The sequence below is a fragment of the Phascolarctos cinereus genome, unplaced genomic scaffold (genome assembly GCF_003287225.1).
Source record: "Phascolarctos cinereus isolate Bilbo 61053 unplaced genomic scaffold, phaCin_HiC Scaffold_9;HRSCAF=440, whole genome shotgun sequence".
Classification (NCBI taxonomy): Eukaryota; Metazoa; Chordata; class Mammalia; order Diprotodontia; family Phascolarctidae; genus Phascolarctos; species Phascolarctos cinereus.
Genome location: NW_027556402.1, coordinates 260756382 through 260772481, shown reverse-complemented (window position 1 = coordinate 260772481; position 16100 = coordinate 260756382). Strand labels below are relative to the sequence as shown.

The 16100-nt window shown below is 47.1% G+C and overlaps 1 protein-coding gene across 1 annotated transcript in view; it reads left to right on the top strand.

Moving 5' to 3' along the window:
• SHANK2 (SH3 and multiple ankyrin repeat domains 2) overlaps positions 1–16100 on the top strand; it is a 730263-nt gene that overhangs the window by 664149 nt on the left and 50014 nt on the right. Inside the window, 2 exon segments of the mRNA XM_078148660.1 lie at positions 6476–6611; positions 8420–8500. Of these exon segments, the coding sequence (XP_078004786.1) occupies positions 6476–6611; positions 8420–8500 (217 nt within the window).

The following is a 16100-nucleotide window of genomic DNA, read 5'->3' as shown; positions in this document are numbered from 1 at the left end:
GCTATCTACTGTGTTTTCTAATGCTTATCCCGAGATAACAGATTTCTAATTCTCTTGTCTACAGCTTTTTAACAGATTCATTGTGCTGGTGGATTAGACTAAAAATTCTGTGATATTGAAAAATGGAACTGTCCTAGGCTCAGTGCTGATCCCAGATCCAGATGCTCCCTCCTTCATTGCCCATAACAGTGCCAGCAGATGGTCCATTGCAAACGTCATTGATCACTTTGGAGAGTCAACACTGAGTGCCTTTGATTAGTGATATCTTCTTTCTAGCATGTGGTGCCTCCTGAGGTGAGGGGAGAGTAGATTTAATGGTGAGGGGGGTGGTTCTTGTTTAAAATACTAATATTTCTTAAAAGAAATGTAATGAAGTTTTTCTGCCCCATCTCCAAATACGATGTAGTTCTCTGAGAGCAGAAACTGTTCGTTTTTTGTCCTTGTACCCGGCACAATTTTCAAATAGTAGGGGGCAACTAGGTGGTGCAGTGGATAGAGCACTGGCCTTGAAGTCAGGAGGACCTGTAGAAGCCCCAGAGCAGGATTCCAGAAGCTTTTTTCATGAACGGCCGCAGAAAACATTGACAGCTTTGCACGAGTGAAAACCAAAGGCCACCTAACTTTAGTTGTTTTTCTTTTGAGAGAGAAATATATCTAAATTGCCCATTTTTTAAGAATTGAGACCAGGGAAGATAAAATTTAATGATTATGGAAGCCCATATTACTAACTGCTAATATTTTTATTCCTCTGTAAGGTTTGCAGAACACATAGATAGATAGATAGATAGATAGATAGATAGATAGATAGATAGATAGATAGATAGATGGATGGATGGATGGATGGATGGATGGATGGATGGATGGATGGATGGATGGATGGATGGATGGATAGAACTTTGTAACTTAGAAAGTTATTGTCTTCTGTTGCAGCCCACAATTGGGATTATTCCTGTTTTACAAATTAAAGCAGTAATAAAGGAAGCTCAGAGTAGACATCAATGTAACCAATTCAGCCTCTGTTGATTAGGTGCCCACCAGGCCATTTGCTTGGTGTGTTCAAGCATTGGAAAGGCTGTCACAGGGAAGAGGGAGGAGGCTTGCTCTGCTTGGCCCCGCTGGACTGAACCAGGAGCAATGTGTGAAAATTAGAAAGAAGCCATCTAGAGTCAATGTCAGGAAAAACTTCCAAACCACTTAGAATGCCACCAAAGTGGACTGGTGTGCCTTGGGAGGTCTTTGGGCAAAATCTGGGGATTGTCAGGGGATGCCTGTTCTGGAGTGGATTGGACTAGATCTTGGAGATCTATTGCCATTCTGAGATTCTGTGGTCCTAGAAGGGGAGTAACCCTTGGGAATACCAGCAACTCCACTCATGCTTTCAGCAGCTGCCTCCCACTCTCCTTGTAAGGGGGAATGCAGAGAGCTCATCTCAGTCAGGTGACCTGGTAGTGAATCTCTTTTGTCTCCTTGTCTTAGGGAAGCCTGCTACTGAACTCCTGTGGCCAGTTAGAAAGTTATTTGCTAATTCCACTCCAGAGTAATTTTCAACATTAGCTACCATCTGCCAAGGTTTATTTCCATTCTACTCCTGATAGGCAACCGGGTCTATTAAGTGCAGAGGAGAACCTGATTCCTGCCTTCCAGGCTGACAGTCAGGGCTGCTGGGTCCTCAGTAATAGAAATTGTAATAAGAGAGAAGCCATGGAGGTGAGGTCAAGGTTATCTTGAACAGCCCTCTGTCTTCTCACTGTCAGGAGGGTGAGGGTAAGAAGGGTCACAAAAGATGTTAGGCAGGGTCATTTGAAGAGATGCTGGCCCTCAGAAGCTGGAAGGAGAATAGCTGATCTTGTCAAATTACAGGAGAGTCCCCAAACCACTCAGATGCTTGATTTGGAAAGTAACAAGCTTGCAAGAGATCCCAGTAAACTAAAGTGTAGACTGAATTCTCATCACAGCAACTCATTTCTCTGCTCTGAGCCTCAACTTGCTCATCTGTAAAATGGGGAGAATAACCCCTGTAGTTGTGGTCAGGACCTTGAAATGATATGGAAGGTCTAGTTGTCATCATCATTATCACCATCCACATGCTGATGGATGCCTGGTGGTCTCTGTTCACCTCAGACAAATGTTATGCCCTTTCCCTCACATTCCATGCCTTCCCCTGCCAACCTTATATTATAGAAATGCTTGTTTTATCCCATATTTTAAAAAGAACACTGAGGCAAAGGAAGGACCACTTCAATTTATAATGGGTTCATTAACCCTACTTTACAAATGAGGAAACCATCAGCATATATTAAGTGCTTACTATGAGCCAGGCACTCTGCTAAGCAGTGGGGGGAAAAGAAAGGTAAAAACACGCTTCCTGCCTTCAGTGGGTTCACTTTCTAAAGATGGGAAGAACATATACATTGCTAGGTTACAAGACACATGTAGCATTGGTGAGAGGCAAGGCTCCAGTAACTGAGGGGACCAGGAGAGGCCTCCCAAAAGAGGCACCACCACTCGAGTCTTGAAGTATTCGCCTCTGGGTCATAGGTCTCCCTGAGCTGACTCCAAATTCATCACGGCTTACTATGGAGCAGAGCATCCTGAGCAGGGGCTTGGGGGCTGTGATTGGAAGGAACAAGGAGACCTGACATTCCACCATCAGAGACTCCTTTCTTTATGTTGAATTAGCCCCACAGAAGAGTAGAAGAAGCTACTTGCTCATCTGTGCTGTAGACGTGGACTCCTTCAGGTGTGGAACACTACACAGAACATAGACTTTTTCAATGTGTCATTAGTTTGGGGAAACTGCTTTCTTCTCCTCCTCCTCCTCCTCCTTTTCCTCCTCTTTTTCCTCCTGTTTCCTCCTTCTCCTCCCTCTCCTCTTTCTTCTTTTCCTGATGTTGAACTATTTGGTGAGACCAAGGATTCAGGAGGCAAGAACTTTCCTTTCTGTGGCTTTAGTGTGCCATTACGGCCATAGGACCTTTGGGAGCGCTTGCCAGGCTGCCTCTCCACAGTGGTTGCTCTATCTCTCTCTCTCTCAGGATGTCTGGAAGCTTCAGCCAGACTGGCTTGCCTGCCCTGGGGGCAGTGGTTAGTGGCGATGGATGGCCTGATGGTAGCTGGTCAGCAGTTGGTGGTAATGATCAAGATAGATCTCTTCTGCACCATGATTTATCCCCTCAATGATAACTGTTAGGGCTGAGTGAGAAGCCTGCCTGGTGGTTTGGGAGATACTGTGATGCCTGAGGCTCTTGGCCTCAAGGTCCTGAGTTGTCTCCATCAGAGACTGAGGGGAGATGACATTGAGAAAGTGGTCTGACATGCTGACACGTGTTGCTTTTCTCACTCCCTCAGGGCACCTGGCTGCTTCAGCCTTCCTACCTTGTCTGCTCTGTAGATAATAGTTGGCTGGCAGGTGGTAGGGATGGCTGTCCTCTTCTTCACAGGAGTCACTTCCCCAAATGACTGTACTGAGGGCTGGGCTGGAAGCAGAACTTATGGCCAAATATGTCAGACAGTCAGTCAACAAGCAGTGATTAAGCGCCTATTATATGCCAGGCACTGCTAAGCCCTGGGAATCCAAAGAAAAGCAAAAGACCCTTTCTGCTCTCATGGAGCTCACAGTCTAATAGACAACATGCAAAGAATTATGTACAGACCAAGGACGTACATGAAGACTCAGAAGTGATCACCAGAGGGAAGACACCACCACTGAGAGGCATCAGAAAGGCTTCTTGCAGAAGGAGGGATTTCAGCTGGGACTTGAACAAAGTCAGGGAAGCTGGGAGACATGGATAAGGAAGGAGGGGGAGCAGGACAGCCAGAGAAAATGCCTAGTTGGGAGATCTGAGGAACAGCAAGGAGGCCGGTGTCACTGACTAGGAGAAGGGATGCCCTGAACTGGATGCTCTGTGAAGACCCCTCCAGCTCGGGAATTCTTGGAAACAAGGGTGTCACTGGGGCACACCATCCCTCTCCCACCCCTGGGCTGAATTGCTTTCCTGATTACAGTGGGCAAAAACAGATGAAAGGGGAAATCCCTCGAGTTACTTAGAGAACAAAAAACCAGCGCTCTTCTCCTTCCCTTGGCCTTGGAATCTAGTTGTCCTACAGCACTCTCCACTTCTGCAGGAGAGGATCGGTGCTTGAAAGGATGCTAGCCCAAGAGTGCTCCCCTCTGCCTCGGTGAGGGGGAAAGAGCCCAAAGACCGAGGGGACAGGGGAGCTATGGCTCCTGCTTGTCAACCAGCTTGAGCTTCCCCAAGAGAAGACTCCCTGAAGGATTGTTTGTATTGTTTGTATTTGTCTGTCTGTGCACTGCAAGGTTGGACACTGCATGAGGAGGGAAGCAGATAGTCTCTGATAGGTTTGCTGATGCCAGGGTTCCTGGTTTGATCAAAAGAGTTTGAAGAATTATAGCATGCTCTGCCCTTTCTTTCCCCCAGCTCCCAAGCTGGCTTTGTTGGCAACTGCTTGTTTCAGTAGAAAGAGTCCTCTAGAACCTGACCCTAGGAGTTAAGAGACCTGGGGTCTAACCCCATCTCTATTGCTGATTTTATGGCCTTGGACAAATCATTGGGACTTTGTGGACCAAAGACTCTCTAAGTTTTGTCAAGAGCTTCACCATCTTTGGGGCAACTAGGTGGCACAATGGATAGAGCACTGGCCCTGGAATCAGAATGACCTGAGTTCAAATCTGGCCTCAGACACTTGCTAGCTGTGTGACCCTGGGCAAGTCACTTAACCCTGATTGCCTCCCAAAAAAGGGAGGGGGTGGGGAAGAGCCTCATCATCTTTCCAGTCACCAAGGTTTACATCTTCAGCATCATCCTTGGTGCTTCCTCTCACTCCACACCCAGTTACCAGCTCTGCCATTCCCACTTCACAATACCATCCCTCCCCTCCGCTGGCAGCCTTTTCCAGGCCCTCCTCATCTGTCACTGGACAATTGCAGTGGCTCCCTCATTGGCCTCCCTGCCTTTGGCTTCCTCCCATCCAGTCCATCCTCCCACACCTGCTCCAGTGCTTCCCTACACAAAAGGCCTCAGTAGCTCACTGTTGCCTTTGGACAAAATAGACATTCTGCTCTTTGGTGTCAGAAGCTCCTCCCAATCTGCTCCCCGCATCGCCATTTCTCATAATTTCCCCTTGCGCCCTCTACATTCTAGCTAAATTGAACGATTTTGCACATTCCCTGTGTATTGCGTTCCATTTCCTACCCCCTTTCCTTTATCCAGGAAGTGGCTCATGCCTGGAATGCCCTCTTCTTTACCTCCATCTCTCAGAATCCCTGGCAGCATTCAAGGCTTAACTCAAGTGACTCTTCTTCCACGCACCCTTCCTCTGTATTACTTTGCATATGTCTTCTATTGATAGAGGCTACAAGTTTCTTATTTCCATGAAAAGGGAGCAAAGGCCCAGATCTACCCAGTCTCATGGTCCTTCTTCAATCATCTGACAAAAGAATGGTTGCCAAAGAGCTGTGAATAGTCTCACATGCCCCAGCAGGGTGTGAGGAGTCATTGTCAGGCTCCCAAGCTTCCCAGGAGAGACTTGCAAGGCTCTGGGCCTCTGAACAAAGTGGGAGGGAAGCAAGAGTCCCAGAGTGCCCATTAGCCTGGAAACTCGCAAGAAATTGTTTCTCGGGAGGGAGTTCTGGGAGGGCGTTCTGGGAGGGCAGAGAGGAGGAGGAAATGGAAGGGAACCAGGAAATGCCCCAATGTGTCTTTCCAGACTGCAAACCGATTAAGATGTCGTGTTTCTCCGTAACTGTGAAAATGGAAAGCAGCAGCAGGACCATGAAAGGCCGGGTCGGTCCTGTGACGCTGTTTACTCATAACTGGGGGCCATAAAAATCATTTCCCGGGCCTGGATGAGTAAACACGGGAGGGGAACATTCATATGAAATCAGTCCTCTACCCTCTCGGGAGCTGGCAAGGGCTTGGTGGAGAACAGAATGAGGAGCCCTTCTGGGAGTGTGAATGGACTGGAACCCGGCCCCTCCCTCTTGTTTCGTGCCCGCCAGAATGCAGCTTTCAACGATTGCAATCAGGTTCCACCATCCATAAACCCAGGGTCCTAGAGAAGGATGGCTAACTTACTTTTAAAAGAAAAGTTTATTGGTGTTTTTTTTATCTTTTACATCGCAATCATTTCCCAATATATCACCTTGAAACAAAAGCCAATAGTTACGCAAAACTGACAACCCATGCAGCATGCTGCCCCCATCATCCCCCGCCTCTCTCCTATGATGTAGGAGGTCTGTGTCGGCATCTGTTTTCTAGGGCCATGATTGGTCATTTTTAGCATCAATCTCCACGGCCAATGCTTCCAAAGCCTTGGTGGTCCAACACTCTACTGTGCCAGTGCCCCGAAGGATTGCCCCATTCAGGAAGGGGGGGTTTTCTAACTCAGGTGGATTTCTGCCCCGTTGCCTCCGGTTGGCTTCTCTGTCTGAGCTTCCTTTGCTTTCTCCCTACAGGTAAACACTGAGAACGTTGTGAAAGTTGGTCACAGACAGGTGGTGAACATGATTCGCCAAGGAGGGAATCACTTAGTCCTCAAGGTTGTCACGGTGACCAGAAGCCTCGATCCCGACGATACAGCCAGGAAGAAAGGTGCGTGTTCTCCTCCCGGCTGGTGTGACCGCATTGCCCTCATCTGGTCAAGCCAGACGGGGCTGGTGGGGGGGGGGGCAGGAGACAAGAGGACCCCATTCACGCCCCTGACTCCCTCTGAGAACCATTCCCCCATTTTTAGGAACTGCCTTTGTAAATGAAACATTCACGCTCAATGTGTTAAGACATTTATGAAAAGAGCGCAGGAGATGCTTTTTCTCTTTCCCTGACAAGAAGACTCTCATAGCCCTTCCCTCTTGTCTTGATTCCAAGTTGAGAAGGAAGAAGGAAGGCATCCCACTGGCCCTGTGTCCTGGACAAAGCCAGAAGACTTCAGCCAGTGTTTGGAATCACCCTTCCAGGCTCATCCCTCTAAAGCCCAGGAGCTCACAAATAGAGACGGGACGTAGGGATAAGCACCTGCAGCTGGCCCAGCCACCACAGTGGGATTTGGTCAAAGCAGCCGCTGACAGGCACTGGGGAGGAGGGGGTGCCATGTCTGCCAAAGCCTTGAGAAGTGCCTTGGTCCTCTCCTCCCGAAATCTGTCGACCTACAAGGCCGCAGAAAGTAAGGGGAAGAGTTATGGGCTGGGCGTCACAGGCTTGGCTTCCAACTCTGGTTCTGCCACTGATGTTGGCCAAGTCTCTTTCCCTTCTCTGAACCTCAGTTCCACCCTCCATTAAAAAATAAGGGGATCATAACATGTGATCAGTCTCTCCAAGTAGGGAGTTAGGACTGGACAGCCTCAGTTTCCTCAGCTGTAAAATGAATAGGTTGGAAAAGGTTGGCTCTGAGGTCATTTCCAGCTCTAGACCTAGGACCAGAAGTCTTGTGATCATGGCCAAACTCAAGTGCTACTGAAAACGCGTAGGGTTACTCAGGTCCTCGGTGCCTAGAGAATACACATAAGAACCCCCACTGGCAAAGACATATTTCCCAGGGAGGCTTGAATGTGGGGATGGTCTCTCATTACCAAGATTTGCTGGGATTCACATGTCAACCTCCGTCTCCCTAAGGGCCTTAATGTGGCCTAACCCATGTAGCAGCAGCAACCTGCCTACAGGTGGCCAAGGGGCTGTTACCTACCCTGCCTGTGCACAGACACATATAAAGGTGTCTCACTTAGAGCCTCACTTAGGTCGAGCCCCCAAAACCAGGAGATATCCAGATAAAAGGGATTCACAAAGTCCTGGACTCAAAGACAACGGATTGCTTTCCTCACCAGCCTTAGGCACCAGCGCTTAGCACTGTGCCAGGCACACAGGAGGCGCTTAATAAAAATGTTGATTGATTCATGAGTCTTATGACTCTATCCAAACCCTGGTGCCCTTCCCTTCTGGCCTCTGAGCCGGAAACTTCCCAGAACACTCAGACATGGGCCTGGGTGAGGGCCTGGTGGGGGTGTGGCTCTCCCCAGGAGTCTGTGTCTGTGCGCAGATTTACGTGTATGGAGGTAAATAGCAGCTCCGCCTCGAAGATTCTTTCACACTCCATCATAAACATACTAATTTGTCAAGCCCACTGTAATCAACTAATAATTATAACCCCAATGGAGCTCGTGGAAATATCCCGCAATGTGACTCACCAACAGGCCGCTGAGATTGCCATCCCCACCCACCAGAAACAGCTTTCTGTGTCTGCGTTCTCAGCAGAGCCCTGCCAGGGCAAAGCCGTCGTCACACGTGCCGGCTATTTTCATGGTTCAGGAAAAACCTGACCTGGTGGCCTGTGTGAAAGGCCTGGGTTTGGGGCAATAGACCTGACTATTGATGCTTCTGTGTCTGCTTTTGTTTACTCTTCTGCGAAGCCCCTCCACCTCCCAAGCGAGCGCCAACCACGGCCCTGACCTTGCGGTCTAAATCTATGACCTCCGAGCTGGAAGAGCTTGGTAAGAGCGCCTCGTTGTCTCGCCAGCATGCTGCAGTAGTGGAGATGGAAAGGAAATGTCAGGACTGCCTGAGGTCCCTGATCCCTGAATGAGCCCCCCACTCCCGCTCACCCAGCCTCAGAGAGGCCCTGGCCAGGAATGCTACACTCTGGGGGCGACCCGAGACGTGCATGCCCCACCCCGCATGATGGTATCCTCTCTTAGAAACTGCTTCCGTCCCTGCCTGGTTTGCAATTGAACGCTGTGGGAAGAACTGACGTTGGTGTAGCTTTGTATTTCACCAGTCTGACATCTCTTTTAAAGCTGTTCTCTTTTGTGTGCCGTTGATGTCATCTCAGTGTTGTGTGTGTGTGTATGTGTGTGTGAGTGTGTATGTGTGTGTTTGTGGTTGTGGTTGGTGAAGTTTTACGATGAATTTTTCTAGATGAGTTTTGCCCTTTTGCCCTGTGATTTTATCTAATATTGTTTTGTTTTGAATTTTTGGGCCTCTCACTAGTGGACAAAGGTAAGTGGCCAGGTGGGCAATTTTAAGGTCCTTTTGTTCTAATTAGATTTCATTGGATACCACTGAGCAGTTGTCCCAACAATGAGAAAACGTGTGGGGGAAGGGACAGGCAGACAAGCAGGGAGAAAGAGAAAGAGAGAGAGAAAGAGAGCTTTGTGTGTATATATGTATATGCATATAATTCCCAATCATTCCACTATGGGAAATATACTCATTTTGAATAATGAAATTATCATTAAAGCCACTACTCTCTCTAATATCCTTGCGAGAGATGGCATTGAAAGAACTCTGCCTCTGATGAGCCTGGGCAGCTTAAATAATGAAGTTTACCTTTTGCTGATGGCCATGTAGGAAGCAGCGACTGCTGTCATGTGGGACACATGTCCCTCCTGACCTCTGCACTTGTTCAGTGGATGGGGAAGTATGGATGGGAGCTACTCAGGCAGATAGGGCTAGGGTGGCCCTTTTACCTAGTTTTAAACATGTTTGCCATCCCTGCCCCACCTATCATCTTGGACTCTGAAGGTTGGGTTTCATGCTCTACCCTGCAGAAAAAGCCATGGGAAAGATGCAGCCTTAATCATAAAGAAAATGGTGGTGGCCTGGCAAGGTTGGCCTGGTTTGAAGCTTGAAGTTCAAATCACCAATACTAGAAACCCAGAGAAGAGACTAGTGTTCCTGGCACCAGGAGCAAGGGCAGATGGGGACAGAAAGATCAGTCCCTCCCAGAGAGTACCAACCCCAGGCATGAGACTGTGAATGGGTGTCATGGCACCCCTCTGGCCATAGCTTTGTGACTTTAGAGTTGATTTGTTGTGTGTTTTTCTCCATCTTGGCCTTAAACTAAAGCCATTTTTTATCACCCTCTGAACCAGAAATAAGACCATCACTCTGAACCCCTCCCCCCATTTGATTTTTAGAAAGCAGCTCTATTTCCTAGAAAACTTTAGACAGGAGCCACAGGTCCTCAAGGTCCCTCTAGTTTTGTGCCTGATCCATTCACCACACCCTCTACACTCCTAGATCACAGGCCTCTAAGCATCCTGTTTTCCTGCTCCTACATATGCTCCAACTTGTCTGTTAAACCCCTGGAATTGAACCCTGTGCTACAGGTTGGTTCTGGGCAGTTACTTTTTTCCTTCAACCCAAGTGTAAAACTTTACGCTTATCCCTATTAACTAATCTTACTCAATTTGGCCTGTCATTTTAGCCTGTTGTGATCTTTTGGGATCCTGATTTTGTCACTGAATGTTAGGTGTATCTCGAAGTCTTGTGTTGTCTGCAAACTGGACAAGGATATCCTTGTCATCAATAGACAACACACAGAATGATAGCTCCCCCCACCCCCCAAAAAAAGAGAGCTGTTGGACATTCCACAAGAGACTTCCTTCCAAGTTGATAGTAAACCATTAATGGCTCCTCCTGGGGTCTAGACATTCAGCAAGTTCTGAACCCACCAAAATTGACCTATCATCCTACCACCATCTTGTCCACAAGGCCAGCGAGATCAACACTTCCCAGAAATCTCAGCGTCATATGCCTGCAGCATTTCCCCATTCTACACCTCAAGTAGCCCTTTCCCAATCACTTAGCATCATCACTAATTCCTAAATGTTCCCAAACCATGACATAGCCTATTCTTCTAATGATTTGTGCTACAATTTTGCCAGGAATTGAAGTAAATAGAAGTTAAGCTCACTGGTGTCAGGTTTGAAGACTTTACCCACTTCTGTGATTTTTTTTAAAATTGGAACAATATTTGCCCTTCTCCAAATCCATGGCACCCTACCCCTTCTCAATCCCTCACTGTGCTTTCACCATCACATCTACCAAATCTTTCCAGACTTGGGCTGTCTAGTATGACTTATACTCATAAAAACCAGCTAGATTCTTGCTATATTATCCACCATCTTGGGTAACTGTAATCACCCTGCCCATCTAATTTTCATTCTCTTTGGCCAAGAAAAGAAAAGAAAGATGAAAGATGAGTAATTCGTCTGTGTCACCATCATTCGTTGTCATCCTATCTTGCCTGAGCTAACATTTATAAAGCACTTACTATATGCCAGCACTGGGTTAAGCCCTTCACAAATACTATCTCCCTGTATCCTCACAACCATCCTGGAAGGTAGGTGCTATTATTATTCCCATTTTACAGATAAGAAAACGGAGGCAAACAGAAATGAGGTGACTTGCTCAGGGTCTGGGGCTGGATTGAAACTCAGGTCTTCCTGACTCTGGGCTTGATCCTCTATCCAGTGCACCACAGCTCTATATGGCCTTAACCTTCATCTCCAGCTTTGGCTTATGCTCCTTTCCTGTTTCCAGCACTCCGTTTACAGTGCTGTGCTGCTATTTTGGATCCCTCATCTGTTCCTTCCCCTTGTTTCCATCTTCTCTGTGTGCCTCTTGAAACCCCCATCTCGTCCAGGAGTTCCCTGTGTGGCCACATTTGTCTCTGTTAGCAGCCCTCTTTTTTGCTTCCCAGTGGAATAATTTCTGCTTATGTTTTATGAATTTCATTCTTGAAGGCTTCTCAGTCTACCAACTTCCCCTGTAAAAGATGAAGCCATTGCCACCTTGCTGTTCTTTCTCTGAAATCCTTGACCCCCATCCTTCCCAAATCTAAGGATCATGTCTGACTCTACTCAGCTTTCCTCCTCTCTCTGGCCACCATGAGCTCGGGGGGGGAGGGCTCACTTGCCCCCACCGATTGCTGTTGATTTTTTCTTTAGTCAGTAAATCAGTCAATGAGGATTTATTAAACACCTACTATGTTACAGTGACTGCTAGCATTGGGAATACAAAAAGGGGAAAAAGACAGACCCTGCCTTCAAGGAGCTCCCAGTCTACTGGGGGAGATGACAAGCAAACAGACAAGCTGTAGCTGCAGCTTCTCATTGGTGAGCATCATGGCCAGAGCAGAAATGTCCCATGTCACTTCCTCTACCTTTTGAAGGTCGACATGCTCATTAAGGCAAGTTACAAACTGATTGCCTCCCCCGCCTTTGGTGGAGAGAGAGAATTAGAGCAGTGGGCAAACAGCGCTGGTATCCTCACCACCCCCCCATCAATGTACTATCTTTCCCCCCACCCCCACCCTCCCCCACTCTTTGTCATTTATTTTCTGAATGCCCCATCTGATTTCTCCTTGTATCCTGGAGGTCTGCTGTCTACCACCGCTGCAGAGAAGTGTCTGCATCTCCCTCCTCTGGGCCTCCCTCATTGTATCTCCACCATGTTTCCCCCTTCAGGTTCCCCGTTTTCCCCACATGTGCATATCTACTTCACATATGGTACCACTCTGCTACCTGTATTATCTATTCTGTTGGGTCTCAGCCCAAGCTTCAGTGATACCTATGAGATCAAATGAAGACATCTGCATAAAGACGGGCACTTTGTTGCTGACTATCTTTTGGAATACTCTCTTCCATGAATTACTGGTTCTCTTTTCTGCTAGCCTTCATTCTATGCCATAACTGCATTCTCTGTGATACCAGGCTTTGGGATCTATATGGGCAGCTTTTTTCTCTTCCTCCCTTTTCAAGAATTCTTGATCAGAGTCACAGAACTCGAAGGAGGTATATACACATACATTTAAATGATATATATGTGTGTATATTTATGTATATACACATATATAGCATGTCCCAAAAGTCTTAGTATAGTTTTAAGCTATTAAAGATATAACACACACACACACACACACACACACACACACATCACTAGCTCTTGTAGGATGCGTTCCATCCCTGGATCCCTGACCACAAAGCCCATCATTCCTATATTTTAAACTAAGGTCCAGCAATGCATTCTCAGATCCTACCTTCCACCCCTTTGCCTAGCCAAAATAAATAAATAAATAAATGAAACAGATTCCACTTTCTAAATCCTTCTCAGTCAGCTGGGATCTTTTGGATCTCACTTACTTACTTGAATCCCTTGCTTTCCATTAACAGTCATGCTAGAAACACCACAGGTACCCCTGAGGGTGTCTGGTTTTTGCTTAGGACATTATTATCCAAAGCAGTGCTGAGTTCCTTCTGGTGGTGACATTCCTGTCTTTAGGGAATAGGAACCCGTCTTTGTTAGTACCTGGTAGAAAGAACACTGGATTTGGAGGAAGAGGAACTTGTTTCCAATCTCAGCTTTACTGTGTCTTGCCTGTGTGACCCTGGAACAAATGTTTATTAAACCCCTACTGTGTGCCAGGCACTCTGCTAAATGTTGAAGATACAAACAACGGTAAAAGAAAGTCTCTGCTGTTGAGGAGACAACCTGCAGACAATGATGTCCAAACAAGATAAATTGGAGCTAATCTCAGAAAGAAGGAAGAGATGGGGAAAGGATTTTATGAGAGATGTTAGAAAGGTCAGATTGACAGATCTGGGCAACAGATTGGATATGTTGTGGGTAGGGGGGTGAGAGAAGCTGAGGCAGCAAAGATGAAGCCATGAAGTGGGAAGGGGAATGAGACAGGATGAGGCATCAAGGATGACATGGAACTTTTGGGCCTGAGTGACTGGGAGGTGGTGGAGAAGTTAGGAAGAGGAAGGAGTTTGGAAGGGAAGATAATGAGTCAGTTTTAGATAAGCTGAGTGTTAAATGTCCCTGGATCATCCAGTTTCAGATTCCCAACAGGTAGTTGGTCAGTGCAACACTGGAGGCCAGGAAGGAGGTTAGGGCTGGACATGTAGGTTGGAGAATCACCACAAAGAGATGGTCATTGGTCATTGAATCCAAGAGAGCTGATGAGGTCACCAAGCTAAGTAGTACAAAAGGAGTGGAGTATAGAGCAGGGATCAGTAAACAAAAACCCTAGATCCAATCTGGCTGAGCCTGGCTTTTGTATGGCTGGTGAGCTAAGAATGTTTCCCCCCTTAAAATATATATATATATTTACATACACGTTTTAAAATAAAAAACCAGTCTTTGTTCATGGTCCCTAAAAAAGGTGGCTGGAGGTTGGAATTGCCCCTCCGCCTGTTGGTTGCTGACCCATGGTATAGAAGGTCATGCAGGGCTAGTGGACATGACCTAGATTAACATTGCACAAAGAAGACTGAGAAGGAGCAGTCAGACAGATAGGAGGAAGACCTAGGAAAGAGCAGAAGAGAGTATCAGGTTGTAGAAAGGTCAGAAAAGATGAGAATTGAGAAAAATATCATCAGCAGTGATAAGAACATTGGTAATTGTGGAGACAGCAACATCAGGTGAACAATGAAGTCAAAAGTCAGACTTGAGAAAGTAAAGAGAATGAGGGGAAAGGAAGTGCAGGCCTTGGTTGTGGACGTGGGCTTTTCAAGAAGTTTAGTACCAAAAGGAAAGAGAGACAAAGGGTGATAGCTGGCTGGGCAAGCTGGCTGGATCAAGTGAGGATGTCTTTAAAGGTAGGAGAGAGAGACATGTTTGTAGGTAGGAGAGACGGAGCCAGTAGACAAGGAGAGTTGAAAATGAGTGAGAGTGGGGATGACAGAGGGAGTGATCTGCTCAAGAAACCAGGGTGGCTTGGATAACTTGAGCACGTAGAAGTGTTTGCCTTGGTGAGGAGAAGGACTGCCTCTTCATGTGAGGTGGGGCAAAGGAGGGCATAGTAGCAGAAGGTGTCAGAGTGATGTGAGAGGAAGAGGAGAGAAAAGAGACCTCTTGAGGAACAGCTTCAATATTTTCTTCTCTTTTTTCCCTCTTTCTGTAAAAAGATGGAGCCAGGTCCATTCTAGATCTCAACCTTATCATTTAATGCCTGTAGAAAGTTGCCATGGTGTTTTACATCACAGTCCTGCTTGGGCCTGACAATGGTGGTATTTGGATGACTATATAAAATCATAAGATTGTACTGGACCTCTCTGTGAAGGATCTGGGGAGCAGCAGGGTTAGATGAAGGCCTTGCAATGGTTGTTTGCTTGTAGGGATCACTCATCTGACCCAAAACAAATCTGGGCTCCATTGAGGCTCAGCTCATATGCAGAAACAAAATCCATGAATGAATAAATATCTGAATGAATGGACCTGGTGATCGCTAAGGTCCCTCTGAGCTCCACGTCCTCTGACCTCTTAGTTGGCTATTGTCTCATTTTGAGAATGGAGTTTTTCAGGAGTTTTATGTCACCTCACCAAGTAGCATAGGCCACTGAATTCCAGGAAGCCGGTGCAGAGGAGGCTTGCTCTCAGAGAGCAGCCCAGGGGTGAGCATTTGTGAAAAGGGCTTTGCCTTCCAAAGTGACTTACCATCCATTCCCTTTCTGTTTCCAAGCTTCAGTTCGGAAGAAGAAGGGTAAGGGGAAGCTCAAGCTGTGTGCGGTTGTCGGTGACGCTGTCTCCCATCACTCTGTGGCACAAAGTTGTCCCTTGTCACTGTGGCCGTGTGGTCCCGCTTCAGTGCTCATCCGGTATCCAATGAGCCTCGTTTGTGTTTCTAGCTTGTCTTGCCGATGAGATGGATTAGAGCTCTGAGAGTAGTCCATCGTCCAGACCCAGACCCTTTCCTCCCTCCTGTCCTTCTCTCCTCTGCTGTTCTCTTGTCTGCGGCTCTTCCCTCACGTGGTTTGTTTTCCTTCCCTGATTCTTTCCTAAGTTTCAGATGCAATAATGCCAGTGATGCTTCATGCTTCAGGTTCAAGATTCTGTCTCCACATGGTCAAAGGCTTAATGGGGTGCATGCTGGGGGCCAGGAATACAGCCCCTGATCTCGTGCTGCTCACAAAGTGACAGTTTTTACCCCACTTCTCCCCATCTAGCCCAAGTGACACCTTTAGCCTGGGTTCTCCCCAAGCTCTGGGTTCAGGTGGACCAGGTTTGATTCTGAGGACCTGATCTCAGAGGTTCTCTTGCTCACATCCTGGTCCAGGTTTCTCCATGTCTCAGTCCCCCTAAATGGGCCTGATAGAGGACCCTCCCACAAAGGCATCCAACCTACAACATGGGTTTGGGGGATGGCTGAACTTTATTCTACATGCCACAGAAAATGCCTAAGATACAAAGAACATCTTTGGGCCTTCCCATGAACAAATATACAAACAAAGCATGTTGCAATTACATAAGTGAGACAACCCCCCATTCTGGGCATGCCAAAGGCTAGTGGTTGTCATCAAGGCA